The sequence below is a fragment of the Lactuca virosa genome, chromosome 1 (genome assembly GCF_052849685.1).
Source record: "Lactuca virosa cultivar CGN04683 chromosome 1, Lactuca_virosa_CGN04683_v6, whole genome shotgun sequence".
NCBI lineage: Eukaryota > Viridiplantae > Streptophyta > Magnoliopsida > Asterales > Asteraceae > Lactuca > Lactuca virosa.
Genome location: NC_136426.1, coordinates 26,373,448 through 26,391,241, shown reverse-complemented (window position 1 = coordinate 26,391,241; position 17,794 = coordinate 26,373,448). Strand labels below are relative to the sequence as shown.

Sequence of the window (17,794 nt, the reverse complement as noted above, 5' to 3'; positions counted from 1 at the left end):
CTAGCAACAAAATTAAAAAATGTCAATAAAATAGATCAAATAGCAACAAAATAAATAACAAAATCAGTATACATTTCTGAGTAACATCTTCATGTTCATTTGGATCAACATTTTCCTAACAATCAATGATTCATGATTTGTCTTCATCTTGTACATGTTTATCTCATTTCCAATATTGGAAGTTTGAGTTCCAAAGGACCTGCTTCCATTTCATCTTTCTTCTTCTTCTTTGTTGGTTTATTTTCAACCAATTCCCAATAATGACATTTTTTCTTTGGATTTTTCATTGATAAAAAAATTTATATGATGAAAGAATTAGTTCATGATGAAAAACCCACTTACCAAGAGTTAAGGCAAACCCTAAACCTTCTGTCATGGTTATCCTTCATCCATGATGTCCAAATTCGAGAAGGGAAGCCATAATGACAAGGGTATCCATCTTCCAGTGGTGTATTTGACTTGGAGATGTATGAGTTGGAGTTGGAGAGGGTTGAGGAAGTTGACGATCGATTTTGATATCTTGCTTCTAACTTCTGTTATTTTTTAACAATGTTTTGCCCTAAATGACATATTTGAGTTGACAAGGTTAAAGGATGTTGATGGGATGTTCACCTCATCAAATATATGCAACATCAACATTCTATTGGAGTTAATCCTAAAATAACAAAATTTACAGGAACATTTTGCAAGAATGAAAGGAATAAGTCCAACCGACACAACCCTTATAACCATTATAATTCTTCATAAATAACTGACACATTGTTCAATAATGGCACTTAGGATAAACTAACTAAATTACCTAGAACTAATTGTCATAACTGCCTTTTATAATTTCCAAATTAACATAAGTCTAGCTTACATATCAACATTCCGCTAATCTAGACTTCAAACACTTCAAGTTTTGTATTCAAGTTCTTGAAATCATCAAAACCATTCAAAGTAAACCAATTCATCATGATTCAAACTTTCAGTTCTTGCATAAACATCGCTTATACACCTCTATAATAGTATTGATGCTCCATCCTTAATTGAAAGAACATTCACATGCTTTATTCTCGAAGAATAACACATCTTTACTAAACCTAATGAATATGTATATTTTTGACTTTTCATCTAACTTCCCGCTTAACATCAAGTTCTCTTTCGCGTGTGTTTCTTCATCGGTTACCCTTTTGGTTAATGGTCGATTTTGTTCCCCTTTTATTTAAATATATGAATCCTTTAAATAATAGTAGTACTTAAACTCATCACGATCTTTATAGGTCTCATTATAGAATCCTCAAAGTCATCATTTTGTTTGTTAGGTTTCATTACAATACCCTCACACGCATCATTATATTTATACCGACTTTATTACAAAACCCTCAAAATTATCATTATCACTATTCATAATCTTTTCATCTAGATCTATAAATACACAAACTCCAACATCATAAACAACTTCAAATTTACCAAGACCTTTTAAACTTGGTCACCGGTCCATACTTTACTATGGAGAGTATCATCCATAGTTAAAGCCATCAACCAATCTAGAACCATGCCATCAACCCTCTTGAACCATGAACCTTAGCTCTGATATCACTTTGTCAGAGTTAATACTAAAATAGCAAAACTTGTAGGAACATTTGTAAGAACGAATGGAAGAAGAACGATATTGTTTTCACTAAGAACCAACGATCTTTGATTATTAACTTCATGAATTTTACAAATTACATACATACATATATAGACATAATTCCAACACTGGCGGATCCACATAGGTGTCTGGGGTAGCACGGGGTACCCCTCAAATTTCGTCTAGAAGGCTAAATTTTTTTATATTCTGCGGTGCTACCTTAGTAAAAAAGATATGGGCTACCCTATATTATAAATCCAACTCTTTTAAAAAAGTCCAAAAAGTTTAAGCCCAATATTTTAATTAAATAAGAGAATAAGAGAGGGAAGATGTGAACTTTAAAATGTTTTAAAATGTAGCATTGTTATGTTTAATAAAAGGGATAATGACTTCATAGGTAAGATACTTTTTGAAATATACACATTTAGTCCTTATTCTTTTTTTTTTGTAAAATAAACCCTTATACTTTATTTTTTGTAACAATGCAATCCTTGTGACCGGCTATACCCGGTATACCGGTCATATACGAATTTTCTTTTAGGGAAAATGACTTGATAGGGTAAGATACTTTTTGAATTGTACACATTTAGTCCTTATTCTTTTTTTTGTAAAATAAACTCTTATACTTTATTAATATGTACATATTAGGTCCTTTTCACCGGATTCTACAGGTTTTGCTGATGTGGAAGCACAAGTAGCACTAAATAGCAATTAATTAGCTTAGTCACCGGAGGTGGGTGATCCTCCAGCAACAAGAAAAGGGCGGCGACCCTTCTCTTTCTCGTCTCTCTTCCTCCCGGTCGAACAGCAACAGCCAAACACCCTTTACCTGTTGTGTTTCTCCGATCTGTCTCTCTTTGCCTCCATCTTTGAGATATGTTGCCAGAAAAAGAAGAAAGAATCGACGAGGGGGCTACCAGAGCAGCTCCTCGCCGCCAACTATCGTCTCTACTTCCTCCTGCCTCCCCCTTCGACCTTGTTGTTTTTGCCATCATTCCTCCTTGCTACCAGTGATGTGTAGGAACACACAAAGGAATCGCCGGAGATCGGGGTTCTCCCTCTTTTTTATTAGGAATAAAAGTTGGAAAAATCTCGTTGTGGATATGTGGATGTCACCTGGGTATTTCATTTCAACAAAATAAAAGAAAGGGAAAATGACTTGATAGAGTAAGATACTTTTTGAAATGTACACATTTAGTCATTATTCTTTTTTTTTTTTGTAAAATAAACCCTTCCACGTCAGCAAAACCTGTAGAATCCGGTGAAAAGGACCTAATGTGTACATATTAATAAAGTATAAGGGTTTATTTTACAAAAAAAAAGAATAAGGACTAAATGTGTACATTTCAAAAAGTATCTTACCCTATCAAGTCATTATCCCTTAATAAAATTGTGGTTTTTTTTTAGTATTGTATATTATGCGATTTTGTTTGTGCTACTGCCTCCTCCACTAAATTCCACCTGACACAATTTTTCTGACAGTTGCAACATTTATAAATAACCAACATGAAGAATGTCGGTTGGATATAACTAACCAAGCTACAAAGAATTAACTGTTATCACTACCAACCTATAATTATCTTGTATAATTATCAAATTACCTAAGTCGAGCTTAGATTTCAACACATTCAACCTGTAAATGACGATAACAATAGTATCTTTTGAACAAATTATATAAGGTTAATAGTAAAATTTATACGGAAAAAGATTATATATGTTAATTAAATATGTTAATCTCCCGAGTCATTATCCCTCCCTTTTAGACATATGAAAACGGATGGAATGGAACCATCCCACAAAGGCACAAACTACTACTCCATTTTAATGCATCTTTTTTCTCTCCTACAATAGGCATAGGGTCCAGTCCTTACATGTAAAACTTTGATGTGTTTCATAAAAAAAATTAATAACATTAGTTAGACAGTATATAACACAATGGTAAAAACGAAAAAACGGAAATAACATACAGGATATACTTGACAATGAAATAAACTTCTTAATCTGAAACAGATTTATAGATGTCACGATAAAAAAACGGAAATAACATAGATAAAGAAAAAAAAGTTGCATATTAAATTTTTTGTAATGTATAGTTTTAAATTTCATTTTGAGTTGTGAGATTCTCATTTAAGATTTTAAATCTAAAATATAGCATAGCATTTTGAAAAAAAAATGGGAAAGGGACCCAAATAAAATAAAATAACCATTTTTAATATTTATCAAAAAATAATCACCAACTCCAATTTAGATTGCAAAAATATTTTTTGGATGGTTGACTGGTTGTTTCCACCATAAAAAAACCCAAATCCGAAAAATAAAAATATCAATAAATGACTAAAATATTATACAACATCCTGATATATTACAAAAATATGAAAATATACATTCATATACTATTAAGTAATACATTTATAAATTACAAAAAAAGTCATAAATAATTATCATGATTAAAAAGCAATTTTGCAATTGATGTGTGTCTGTGTATGAATCCCGGAGGACCGTTTTGATCGTATTTTCGGTGACAACGACGTAAATAATAACTTTCGTTGCTCATTACGTGTCATTCGTTCTCCCTCCGTAGTCGTTATGACACCGTTTTTGTCAGAAGTTTGTTACTTTAACAAGCATACGATCACCGCCACCGCCACCGGCCATACTTTCCTGTCATTCTCCGGTTGCTGATCCGGTAAACTCCGATCCGTTTAACTTTACTTTACTCAATAGATTGTATAGTAATCTGATTTTTGAAATCGATCGTTTCCTGGTATAATGCAATAAGCTAATTGCATATTTGTTTGATTTCAATTTATGCTTGATTTGTTGGATCTTCCTGTGATGCTTTGATCGAATTGAACGTAATTTTAATGGCAGGATCGACGACAGGCACGATGAGTCAGGTATTCGAAGGATATGAGCGTCAATACTGCGAGATTTCAGCCAATTTATCACATATATGTGCGTCGGCCAGTGTTCTTGATGGAGGTGAGTGAGTTAATTAATGGCCTTTTTCCGTAATTACATATCTGCCGATATTTATTGTTCATGATTACATAATTGAACTCTTCAACTATTTGCAACGAGCCATGTATGATTAATGATACTCTTTCTGTAACCAAAATGTTAATGTAAAATTGAATTTACAAAATCGATTGGAAAGATTTAATTATGATTATGAGTACCAAAAGTTGGGTATTGTAGGTATGGCAATATATAGGTGCAAGGAAATGGATTCTCTTATCTACTGGATATCGATCTTTTTGGGTATAAGGAAACTCTGGAATAGTTGCAGGTTTGTGCAGCATGGTAGGGATGGTTTTATTTGGGTGATATGATATGGTTAGGGTTTGATATGTTCTGTTGTAGAAGGTTGAATAGGCAAAAGCATGTAGGAAGTTGATTTTCATACTTTTAAGTTTTAATAATATTTTATGGTTTTAGTGTCACATGCATGCAATTAGTATAATTGGAATTAACACAGTGCTAAATAGGATTTAAACTACGATATGGTACAAGTTAGGAGGTGTGGAAAATTTCGTCAATGGTATTCAAAATATTTCTAGTGTTATTATTCGAGCTCAAAGAAAATGCGAAGGTTCATATTTACATATTTTTTTTGTGGTTTTGGTTGAACTGTAAAATTGTCCGCTTTATCTTGTTGTAACATCTCAAAAGAACGTTTTGCAATAGATTTTGTGAAAATTCTCATCTCTGTGTAACCATTTTTGCATGTGTTCATCTTTTGTCAAACTGTCTTTCAAATGCTTAATATATTATTTACTGCATTCAGAGCAGAAGAAACAGAGGGTTTCAGAAATAGCAGGAGGAATAGAAGAGGCCGACACTCTGGTATCCTTCCTGCATATTCAACCTTCTTCTTCTATAGCCTTTTTTTACATCAACTTCTGCTCTAATGTAAAATATCCATTCAAAGTTACGCAAAATGGACCTTGAAGCAAGGAGCACACCAGCTGGCACCAAGGCATCGCTTCTTGCCAAGATTCGTGAATACAAAAACGACCTCAACAGCCTCAAAACTGAATTGAAAAGACTCCAGCCCAGCAACCCTAATGCTAATGCTGCTCGAGGTGAGCTACTTGAATCAGGAAGACCAGATGCAATGCAGGTAGCTATCCTTCAAACAACAACCTCTGAGCTGGCACATTATTGTATGTATACAATTTATATGTTAATGGAGCTAATTATGGACAGGTGTCAGCTGATCAGAGAGGAAGACTGATGATGTCAACTGAGAGGTTAAACAAGTCAACCGACAGAGTCAAGGAAAGTAGAAGAACAATGATGGACACCGAAGAGCTCGGTGTTTCAATCCTCCATGACTTACACCAGCAACGCCAGTCTCTCCTCCATGCAAACACCACGGTATGTTTCTTTCACTTTCTTTTTCATGCTACAAAAAAAAAAATTAAAAACTTCAAATTCTTGTTTTGCAAATTGCAGCTCCATGGGGTGGATGATACTATTGGAAGGAGCAAGAAACTTCTGACAAATATGTCAAGGAGAATGAACAGGAACAAATGGATCCTAGCTTCCATTGTTACAATCCTAGTTCTTGCAGTCATTCTCATCCTTTACTCCAAGCTCACTTGTTAGCTCTCACAATCTCATATAACATTTAAACATTTTTTTTTCAATAACAAAACTATCATGTCACATTCCTTTGATAAATTCTTTACAAACAGGTACAAGAAAGTTGTCATTTATACTTGACAAAAATTACACGACTGTCATTTTTCAGTTTAGATACTTGAAAAAAGGCAAAACAGTCGTCCAAAAATATATGATTAGAAAATACTGGCAAAATAGGTAACAAATTTTCAGTTATGGAAAACTGAAAAATTGTTTTCAGGAGATGAATCTCTACCCTCTTCTTCTTCATCATCAATATCATTATCATCATCTTCATCATCAAAATCAGTAGAAGTAGGTTGGCCATTAAGATCGACATTAATCCCATTAATCTTCCTCACAAACTGCCCTCTTACACGTGGTCGCCTCTCTGCTAACTTTTTCCTATTCACATATCTGATTTTCTTATCAAAGCAACGTTCTTTTCTCTTCTGTCTAAACTTCATCAGGGCCGCTTCTCTATGGTCAAGTTTATTATTATGTACCTTTACATTATTCGATGGACTCCCGTATCCCATCCATGGCTGCTGCATTCCCCCGGGCAGGCAAAGGTTAACCGGGTAGTAAGGGAATGATCCCATTCCCATTCCCATTCCGGGCAGATGGGGGGGTGGCGGGCAATGCATAGCATGATTGTAATGGTTCGGTAAATTCATCGGGCCCGGAAGGTAATACGGATAAGGGGAATACGCGTTATAACCCGAAACATCCGGATGTTGATAGTTGCTGCCCGGTTGGTGGATTTGTGCCTCGGGCAGATCAAATGTCCTTGAGTTCATTGGGTCGGAGGGACCCGAGATTAAATCATGATGCCCTTGAGTATCGCTAACGTTGACCGGGGTTAGTTTGTTGTCTAATTGTGGAGGAATGGGTTCATTGATTGTTATGGAACTTCTACATGTGTTTGATTTGACATATGTAAAGAAGGCGGATGATTGACCGATTCTGAGTTCGCTCTTTTTTGGACCGAATGTAACTTTCCCTGAATATAAAGCTTACAAGATATGTTAAATCATGGAAATATTTAAAAAACTAAAATTAAATAGAATTTGGATTGAGAGATGTTAACAACCTCGGTGTTGTTCGTTAATTTCCGGGACATTAGGGGGGTTGTCTGATAAGTTGAATGGTTGTGTGTTGAAAAAACTAGGAGGAGGTGTTATCATGTTATTCTGAAAAAGAATTAAGAGTTAGTTAATAGCAATTTAGTAGCTGAGTAATTCCAATTCCAGTGAACAAGATTCTGACCTCGGATTCCGGAGGAATGGAAAGAGAGATCTCTGGATTGGAGTTCTTGTGTGACTTGTCGTCTGTGTCATCTGAAAACAGAGTGGTGCTGTTTGTATTTGCATCACTAGGATCTGAAGCCACTATGTCGAATTCACAGTTCATGATGTTCTTCTCAGCCAGCCCAAGCTGTAGATAAGTAGAGATTTAAAGAGACAAATAAGCAAAACAGATTATGATTTTTCATATTCATATTCCTTTTATAGATTCTGTTCTTTTCAAAAAGAATCTTTGAACACCTATAATCTGTCACATGTTTGGTTGAAAACTAAAACAAATTATAACTTTATTGATGTTTAAATATATTTTTTGTTTATTGTAGAAAACATGTAACTAAATTTCTGTTTTTATTTATTGCTCAATATTATATATATATATATATATATATATATATATATATATATATATATATAACAAGGGTGTTTTGGTCTTTAAACTAAAAGCGGAAGAACGGAATTGAATTCCTTGCAACCTCCATCAAATATGGAAGTTGGAAGGATTTCAACGGGCTTGAATTTGGTGAACTAGGTAACCAAACAAGCCATGAAATGGAATGGAATCTTGGATTCCAATTCTATCCGATTCCTTCAGAATCAAGAAACCAAACATATGTCCTTGGATTGAAGGAAATACCATTCGTCGTCTCCTCCACATGTGGGTCCACAAATTCAAGAGCTCATTTGTGCGCAAGGGCTTCACAAGATAATCAGCTGCACCAAGCCTCAAGCATTTCACAACAAGAGCAACCTCATCCTGAGCAGACATCACTGCAAAAAATGACAAATTGAGAACAAGAAAAAGATGAAATTTATAATTCATAATAAATAAATAAATAAAATGTCAACAGACTTACTGATGACAGGAATTCGTCGCAGAGCATTGTCTCTCATGATGTGTTTCAACATCTTGAAGCCTTTGGGCATGGGAAGATCAACTTCAGAAAGAATAATATCAATGTCGGGTCCCTCGGCATTCAGGGCGTCAATCACTTGCCTGGGTGATCTTACTGAAGTCACTGTAAAACACCAATCATACTTGCCATGATTATGTATCCTATGTCACTCATATTCGTTACATCATTGTAATTCATCCTATATCTATTCAAAATCAGAGGTTTTCATCTCTATAGTTGCTGAAATGTACAGCAATGGAAGACGTAAAAGCCTTTTCAAGTCCCCACCACCACATGAAACATATGACCATACTATGGGGATATTTGCATTTGGTTCCCAGAATATTTTGCAAAGAATTAAAACCTGTCAATGGACTTGGAATTTGAAAGGATTGGAATCCGGAGGAATTGAAGTCTGTCAAACGTATTGAAATGGAATTTGTGAGTATGTTTGAGGGAAAGAAGATGGAGATGCTGGAGGCATTTACTTGTGAAAATGTAGGGTTGAGAGGGTATTTGAGTACTTCCAACAGGGAGGAAATGCTAGGAAATGAATTCCGTGGGTTTTAGGATGGAATGTTAGAATCCATCTGTCAGTCAAAGTATTTGTGAGTTCCAATGGAATTCAATTCTGTAGTCTTTTGCAACCAAAGAGGGGTTTGGAATGGAATCAAATTCCATTTTTGACCATATAAGAGTTAAGTGACTAAATCAATAAAATGGAGAAAGTATAATGTGCTTTTCTGTATTTTGCCAAAACTAAAAAGTATAAGAAGACAACTTTTCTAGTAATATTTTTTAGGCTAACTTTTCATCTCACACTAAAGATCAATGACATGTCCTGCAAGACGGCTGAAACAGAGATACAATACCATTACAATACTCTTCTTTCAAGATCATACAGAATTGGTCAAGAAGTTTTAATCAAAACCAAAAACATATAGAATCATCACTACCCACAAATTTTGCATAAGCTTTATTCGTTGGTGATCATTGAATATTATCACAATGTATAATCAGATCAAACTGACAAAAGTGAGCTCGTAAAAATCTACCAAGAATAATCAAAACATTGCATTATCGAACAAAGCACTTATTAATCAGGAATCTCAATGGATAATTAGATCAAACTCAATCATATTAAAATCATAAAGATTAACATAGAATAATCACATCATTCAGTTATCAATAAAGACACTTATTAATCAAGAACCTCGATGGATAATTAGATCAAAGTGATCATAGAGTAACCACATCAATCATTATCAATCAAATCACTTATTAATCAAGAGTAATGAGAAGGTAAAGAGATTATGCTTATTATACCTTGATAGGAGCATTTACAAAGAAGTTTAAAAACCTCTTCAGAGCTCTTCGTATCATTGTCACATAGTAGAATTCTCACTTTACTTCGATCAATAAAACCATCCCCTGTTGTCCCATTAGTATTTCCTCCACCGCCACCTCTGCTCAACATAATTTCATTTGGATCCATCTTCCACATCAATCAAATCAACTCGTCTATACTCTATACTTTCAAAAAAAAAAATCACCAAAACACCCTCAATCCTACTACTAACACAGAGCCAACATTAGAGAACTTCCATCAAAGCACGATTTTAGATAGTAATTATATACAAAGGATCTAGGATTAGGGTTTCTGATTCTACGAACTCCATACAGAACAAATCAGTAGAGTTTTCAGAACATAAAAACGAAAAACAAACACAAAGGCTTACAGTTTCAATATCATAACAACACAACACACTTCAAACGGAAACGGAGAAATCAATCACACTTGATGATCGGAAAACTCAACTGAACCAAAAACGGAAAGTTCGATACGATCCATAACAAATCAAATTCATCTACTCAACTTGAACCTTCGGCTCCCGTCGATCGAACATATTCCGTCACTGCCAGTAATTCGAGGGGCGAGTGTGTGAGGAAACGAAGTCGTCTGCTTCATTTGTTATGTTGGTAAAAATCTGTTGCTTTTTTTGTGGCCGCTGATACTAATATGCGCTGGGGAATGGAAGTTTAATCTGGGCCGTTGGCTGTGGAGCGTACGTTAGAAGAAGGGCAGACGTGGAGGAAAAAGTGCAAAAAAAGCGCGTGAGACTTTGAGAAGATAAAGAATTAGGGATAGAGAGTAGGCCACGTCACCAAAAGGTCTCTCCGAAAGAGGAAAGGCCGTAGATATTTTGAGAATAAGATATGTATCTGAGAGGATACGTGGGCAGGCCCACACTTTGGCCCATATGGAAAAAAACAACAAAATATCTTCATTAATCATTCTTCGACCCCATCAATTGAAGAAATGGTGAATCAAATTCTGAAGTGCTTTCTCAACCTAAAGTTCGAATCGTCCAATCTTCCAAGAAAATATAATAAGAACCACAATTTTATAGAATAAATTAATCAAGATAATTAGACCATTGTTGTTAAAGTTCTTTTAATGATAAAGAAATTATAAAATCGAAAGTCTATAGGAAGAATTGAAAGATGGGAAAACCGCCACTTTTTAGTAATTTTTTTTACAGAAATAACCACTTTAAAAATATATATTTTTTTTTTTTTGAAAAATGACATTTCGGTCCGAATGCTTATCCTGGACCCAAATTCCGAAATGATAAACGGACAAATGATCCGACCTGAAAATGTGGTCTCCTATAAATAACATGTCGGACCCCAAGTTCAACACACTGTTTCAGATTTCATTTCAAGGACGATCACTTTTCCGGACTACATCAAATTCAAATAATGTCTTCTTCTACCAGTAAATAGATTCATTTTGTACAGGTATGTGTCGAATCTTTTTGTAGTTATATGTTTTTATTTATGAATATATGTTAAAAATAAGATATTTTCGTTTTTTATGAATTGATGTGATTACATAGCTATACATCGTTTTCCTTCGAATTTTAGTTATTGTTAGGTTTGTATGATTATATAGTTTTGAAATTGTCCGGAACAACTCCGGAATACGAAGAACATCTCTGAAATGCGAAGAGCATTTCCGGAATACGTAGAACTGTTTCGGAATGGTGTTTCAGAATGTTGTCCGTAACACAACCATAGTCCGAAATGTTGTCATTTCAATCTGGAACATCCAGCAAATGCGTAATTAAAATTCTTTCCTTGTAGCATGACAAAACATATGAAGCGGTTGTCACTACAACCTATAAACCTGAACTTGGTCAGTAAATCATGGCCCGTTTACACACACCAGAACGTGCTGCCACGTTTAGGGCATCCTGTTTTAGTGCTTATGTGAACATGTCAATGGATGTAGAATGTCACCCTTTACTTTCTCACTACTTTATGTGCAAGGAAGCTACTACTTATCCTCGGGTTGACCTTTAGAAATTTCTATTTCTGATACATGACTACCGGGTTTGCTTTGACAAGAGAGATTTATGTCTTGTTACCAACTTACGGTTCGAGGAGTATTCCCGGGCTACTTCTTCTTTGATACAATTTAGAATAAATTAATCAAGATAATTAGACCATTGTTGTTAAAGTTCTTTTAATGATAAAGAAATTATAAAATCGAAAGTCTATAGGAAGAATTGAAAGATGGGAAAACTGCCACTTTTTAGTAATTTTTTTTACAGAAATAACCACTTTAAAAATATATATATTTTTTTTTTGAAAAATGACATTTCGGTCCGAATGCTTATCCTGGACCCAAATTCCGAAATGATAAACGGACAAATGATCCGACCTGAAAATGTGGTCTCCTATAAATAACATGTCGGACCCCAAGTTCAACACACTGTTTCAGATTTCATTTCAAGGACGATCACTTTTCCGGACTACATCAAATTCAAATAATGTCTTCTTCTACCAGTAAATAGATTCATTTTGTGCAGGTATGTGTCGAATCTTTTTGTAGTTATATGTTTTTATTTATGAATATATGTTAAAAATAAGATATTTTCGTTTTTTATGAATTGATGTGATTACATAGCTATACATCGTTTTCCTTCGAATTTTAGTTATTGTTAGGTTTGTATGATTATATAGTTTTGAAATTGTCCGGAACAACTCCGGAATACGAAGAACATCTCTGAAATGCGAAGAGCATTTCCGGAATACGTAGAACTGTTTCGGAATGGTGTTTCAGAATGTTGTCCGTAACACAACCATAGTCCGAAATGTTGTCATTTCAATCTGGAACATCCAGCAAATGCGTAATTAAAATTCTTTCCTTGTAGCATGACAAAACATATGAAGCGGTTGTCACTACAACCTATAAACCTGAACTTGGTCAGTAAATCATGGCCCGTTTACACACACCAGAACGTGCTGCCACGTTTAGGGCATCCTGTTTTAGTGCTTATGTGAACATGTCAATGGATATAGAATGTCACCCTTTACTTTCTCACTACTTTATGTGCAAGGAAGCTACTACTTATCCTCGGGTTGACCTTTAGAAATTTCTATTTCTGATACATGACTACCGGGTTTGCTTTGACAAGAGAGATTTCTGTCTTGTTACCAACTTACGGTTCGAGGAGTATTCCCGGGCTACTTCTTCTTTGATACAATTTAGACATTGTGTATTTCTGATTGTCTTGCTTTCAGAGTCGGTGAAAGTTGTTGACATTATGCAGGTGTTCAAAAATCCACTTCATCTATTATCAGATACATACGCTATGCGAGTCTCCCTATTGTATATGTTAGAACATGGATTTTATAAAAGTTGCCCTCAAAAGCAGTTTAGGATGAATATCTTCCACTTCATCTATTATCAGATACATACGCTATGCGAGTCTCCCTATTGTATATGTTAGAACATGGATTTTATAAAAGTTGCCCTCAAAAGCAGTTTAGGATGAATATCTTGCACTCATCTCTGATTTGGACGAGTTTAACATGTATAAAGAGTTTTTTATATTATATCAAATGGTTCTCTTCTTTTAATTTATAGTTATTAAATGCAATTGTGTGACATGGATACCCTTGGGCAGTTACATACCCCATGATGAGGTGTTTACTAGTTGATGATTGTGGGTGTATGAGAGAATAAGATATCATTAACCTTTATATATATATATATATATATATATATATATATATATATATATATATATGTATATATATTGTTTTATGTAGTTTTCCCCTAACGAGGTGTTGCAGCCTACTCCACAGGAGTGTGCTGCTTTGTGGTGGTTTGAGAGTTTCCCATGTATAGAGACTGTAAATTACCCTGACATTTGAGTTGTGGTGTTTGTGTATGTTTTAAATAATTTCCATATGATGATGTAGCAAAAATAAGTTTAGCTGAACGAACAACAAAATTTTATTGAAATTTCTAAATTGGTACAAACGTGACTACGGGTAATTTAGATCAACAATATCATACTCTTGACTACTTATTTGACTAAATTTAACATTAGATATACTCTAAGACTTACCCTACGTTTTGACACTTGACTTTATCCTAGTTGAAGATTCAGTTTTTGTTGAATCTGCGGAAAAACTTAGCGTCACAATTTATGCTTGTGTGACTGATCCTTTGACAACGAATGCATTTTTTCTAAATCAGACCTTCACGTTGGGATCAGATATGTTTATGGTTTCGTGGACGTTCGACTTGTCGTTTGTCCACCAACGGTGGTAATACAACCATGACTTGATCTAATTGTTCATATTCAGTTGGAACTGACACATGAAACACAACCTCAATATATATTGTTCGATATGTTTCCATGGTGAAGTACGGTGACACCCATCCGTTGCAATGTTGATATGTCAGTTCCTTGAATACCGTCATAGCATGATAACAGGGTGTACCAGATAATTGTCATTTCCCACATGTATAAAACCGAGATTCCAAGTTCACTATACCATTTTTCATTTGCTTTGTTACTTCATATCTGCTTGGATCAATCTGGTATACCCAAAAACTGGAGGATTTGTTGATCCTTCTTTCGATAACCTTCTCAGCTTACCTAGTAACATGTTTTTCACTTTGATCTATAAATAATAGAAACATATTGTCATGCATAGTAAATTATGGTAAAATAATTTGAAATTACTATAATTTATAGGGAGAATTTCGTATACGCCCTTCTTAAACATCGAAATATCGTATTTGCCCAACATAATTTCTAAATATCATATTTATCCTTTATAAGCTTTTAAAATATTAAATTTGTCCAAACCTTATTTTTAACATTTATTAAACATTTTATAATCATTTTAATATTTTAAAATTATTATAATTAAAAAATAAAATTAAAAAGACAATATTGTCCCTAAATCATATAAAATCATCTTTCTCGTATCGTAATCACAAACGAGGTTTCACAAATCAGGTCGAGCTATGGGTTCGTGATGCTTTTTGGACTCCGTGTGGAAACTATGGAATATGGAAGATGAATGTTTAGAGAGATGTGGTTGGCTTGGGCTTAAGTAAATTCTTATTTTTGGGGCTCTTCAAAATGATTGTTCTTCACTAAAAGCAGTATTGAATGTTCAGACTTGTGGTTTCTTGATGCTTTCTGGAATTCGTGGTTACTTGGTTATTGTTGGCTTGTCAACGACTTTTGTGTCGTTCAAATTGTTGCTAATACAATCTTTTTCAAGCTCAATCATCATTCAAATTGTAGTTGTCAAGCTGCATTAATTGAGCTTTGATGCACTCATTCATGTCGTTTTCATGATGTGATGCTGGTATTCCTGGTGCTTACTACATATTCTGATTTTTCTTCGGTTGAGCCCTAGCGCTGCTCTTCCAAGGTCAAGCATTCCCTGTATATTTTGGTGTACTTCTCATGGCATGTTGCAGTTTCTTCAAGCTCCAATCAAGTTGATAAATACTGTCGAATTTATCTCATAGATTTTTAATTGATGTTGGGATCTATCATGCTAGCTTCTTTTCAATTTCTTCTTTTATACTTCTTTGTATTTTTCTCAAAGCTTTCCATTGACTTCTTTTATACTCGTTTGAAAAATGTTACCATTTTTTTATTTCTGGTGAATAAAAATGATTGAGTCAAAATTTCATCAACGTTGAATTAACGAATATACATAATAATAACAATTTTTAGGGAAAAAAAATAATTTAGATTTGGGTAAATATGATATTTGGGAAGTTTATAAGAGGTATATATATGATATTTTAAATTAGATTTATAGAAGGGTAGAATAGTCAATTAATAAAAATAAGAAATTAAAATGATTATAAAATGTTAAAAATTAGGATTTGGATAAATTTGATATTTTGAAAGCTTATGAAGGGTAAATATGATATTTAGAAATTAGATTGGGCAAATATGATATTTTGATGTTTAAGAATGGCATATACGAAATTCTCCCTAATTTATATAAGGTAACTCCAACATTACGTCGTTGACACAACCATTGTTGCTCGAAAGAAGTCAATCAATATTGTTTTTGGTAGTTTCTGAGTATCTTTTGATAACATATTGATGGACTCAGCATGTATAGTTGATATCATTGCTTATATCTACACCAAATCATATGTAGTATGGAGTAATACACTGCATAGATCCCTTGATACGTTGTTGTTGTTGTGATATGTTCCCTAGACTTAACGTCGCCTCTTGTTGTCCCAATGGAGTTAACCCTGAAAATCACAGCACACATAGAAAAAGGTCGTCAGTCGTCGTTCGGGATGGGCTCCCAGAACGAAGCTCCGACGGTCAAGTTAATGAGTAGTTGGGAGAGAGTATGGGTTTAGCATAAGAGTGAGTGAGAGGTCCCCCTTCTCCTGAAGGAGAAGGGTTTTATTTATACCTGTCATGGCGGTGACAAGATCTTGACAATACCTTTTGGTCCCTGTTGGGCCGACAGGACGTGCATACGTCTCATTGGTGGATTGTGCTCCACCAGTGGTTAGCTGTCATTGGTGCAGAACTCTCATGAGGCGTGCCCTGAGTATTACACATGTTCGTGTCGAGTATAAAAAACACGATGTTGTGTCGTAACGTGTTTGTGTTAAAATTTTGACACAAAATTGACACGATTTTGCATATGTTTATCGTGTTTGTCATGTTATCTATGATTAAGTATTAATTAAATAAACCAATAATTTTTTGTCTTTTAATCAACCCAAAATATTCATTCATTACTATAAAAAATAGGGATAGTATCAAAAGTATTTCCAATAACATCATAGTGGCAACAAAATCATAAGTATAAAATCTCTTGCGAATGCAATGCAATCATGTCATACTCTTCCCCTTGGAACCAGAAGTACCTGAAATATTTAAACCACAACCGTAACCACAAAGCTTACCGAGTTCCCCAAAATACCATATACCACACATAACGGATCTATTTCAACCCCAAGAAGGAGCTATGGGCCAAATCATAGTCTTAACCCTGTCGTGGGCCAAGTCATGGTCCTTACTTATACAAGTGCCAGTGGCCAGATGCTGGTCTTCCATACAATTGTCAGGGGCCAAACCCTCGTCTTTTATGCAAATGTTAGGGGTCAAACCTTGGTCTTCCATACAAATGCCAAGGGTCAAACCTTGCTCTTTCATACAAATGTTAGGGGCCAAACCCTGGTCTTTCATGCAAATGTCACAAACACAACTAGCATCCTACATAGTATAGTGAGAAAACTCACCTCACGTCATAGTCAACAACTAAGCAACTCACACAACCAAGAAATGGTTACTACACGCCACCTACCGAATCACACAAGGTAAACCCTTAGTCTACCTTCTAAAATTAGCAATTTGACTAAAAGTCAAACCTTATCAAAAGTCAGCGGTCGAAGTTAACTTCAGTTGACCCCCACATCGTGGTCATCCTTTGGTCATGTCGTGGGATCTCCTCGACAAAACAATCGTGATTTCTGGTTTCACCACGTCGTGGCACCCAACTCGCCACGTCGTGGCAACAAGCTGAAAACAACTTATTTGCTCAAGCTCTTAATCAGTTAAGTCATTAACCCATACTTTCTAGAAGGATTCTAGGGACTCAAAGGGCTCATAAAAATTCAAACTTTATGGACATGCATTCCCCATGCATGTCCTTCCCCAAACTAGGTCAAAAATATGAGAAAACGGACCTAAAGCTCATACATGCTTACCAAGACTATACTAAATCCTATATCTAGAAGATATAATGACCAGTGGACTAAGGTAAGCCATAAAGTTGCAAAATTTATCATTTTCATCCATCCACAAATCAAATATGGACCAAAACATACCAAATAACCTAGATCTAACAATAGGACATCGCCAAGAAGGGAACTCGAGAACTCACAAATGGTCCAAAAGATACACACAAGGGTGGAGATGGATTGCTTATTGGATCTATGAACTAAACTTCTTTCTTCTTCCTTCAAGATTACCAAAACTTGCAAA

At 34.8% G+C, this 17,794-nt stretch overlaps 2 protein-coding genes across 4 annotated transcripts; one reads left to right on the top strand and one right to left on the bottom strand.

Moving 5' to 3' along the window:
- Window positions 1-4,112: 4,112 nt before the first annotated feature.
- On the top strand, window positions 4,113-6,310 carry LOC145156420 (vesicle transport v-SNARE 13-like). Of its 3 annotated transcripts, XM_079075823.1 has the most exons (7): window positions 4,113-4,301; window positions 4,487-4,597; window positions 4,814-4,918; window positions 5,403-5,461; window positions 5,547-5,738; window positions 5,825-5,995; window positions 6,074-6,310. In XM_079075823.1, the coding sequence occupies exons 2-7, from the start codon at window positions 4,504-4,506 to the stop codon at window positions 6,224-6,226; spliced, it is 774 nt and encodes a 257-aa protein (XP_078931949.1). In that variant the 5' UTR covers window positions 4,113-4,301; window positions 4,487-4,503; the 3' UTR covers window positions 6,227-6,310. The 3 variants fall into 3 exon arrangements, with proteins under 3 accessions (XP_078931949.1, XP_078931986.1, XP_078932026.1); XM_079075860.1 differs by lacking the exon at window positions 4,814-4,918; XM_079075900.1 differs by lacking the exons at window positions 4,113-4,301; window positions 4,487-4,597 and having other exon boundaries at window positions 4,885-4,904.
- Window positions 6,302-10,445, bottom strand: LOC145156313 (two-component response regulator-like APRR1). Its single transcript, XM_079075764.1, has 6 exons — window positions 9,768-10,445; window positions 8,403-8,564; window positions 8,183-8,316; window positions 7,511-7,678; window positions 7,335-7,434; window positions 6,302-7,244 (listed from the first exon to the last, which is right to left on the bottom strand). Exons 1-6 carry the CDS (start codon window positions 9,943-9,945, stop codon window positions 6,451-6,453), a joined length of 1,536 nt encoding a protein of 511 aa, XP_078931890.1. The 5' UTR covers window positions 9,946-10,445; the 3' UTR covers window positions 6,302-6,450.
- Between the last annotated feature and the right edge of the window lie 7,349 nt (window positions 10,446-17,794).

Excerpts from the sequence above, each read along its gene's own strand:
- LOC145156420 (XM_079075823.1), top strand. The coding sequence starts at position 4,504 with ATGAGTCAGGTATTCGAAGGATATGAGCGTCAATACTGCGAGATTTCA. Across the intron at positions 5,739-5,824 it reads GAAGACCAGATGCAATGCAG|GTGTCAGCTGATCAGAGAGG; the intron begins GTAGCTATCCTT and ends AATTATGGACAG. Across the intron at positions 5,996-6,073 it reads TCCTCCATGCAAACACCACG|CTCCATGGGGTGGATGATAC; the intron begins GTATGTTTCTTT and ends TGCAAATTGCAG.
- LOC145156313 (XM_079075764.1), bottom strand. The coding sequence starts at position 9,945 with ATGTGGAAGATGGATCCAAATGAAATTATGTTGAGCAGAGGTGGCGGT. Across the intron at positions 8,565-9,767 it reads TTGTAAATGCTCCTATCAAG|TGACTTCAGTAAGATCACCC; the intron begins GTATAATAAGCA and ends GGTGTTTTACAG. Across the intron at positions 7,435-7,510 it reads CCATTCCTCCGGAATCCGAG|AATAACATGATAACACCTCC; the intron begins GTCAGAATCTTG and ends ATTCTTTTTCAG.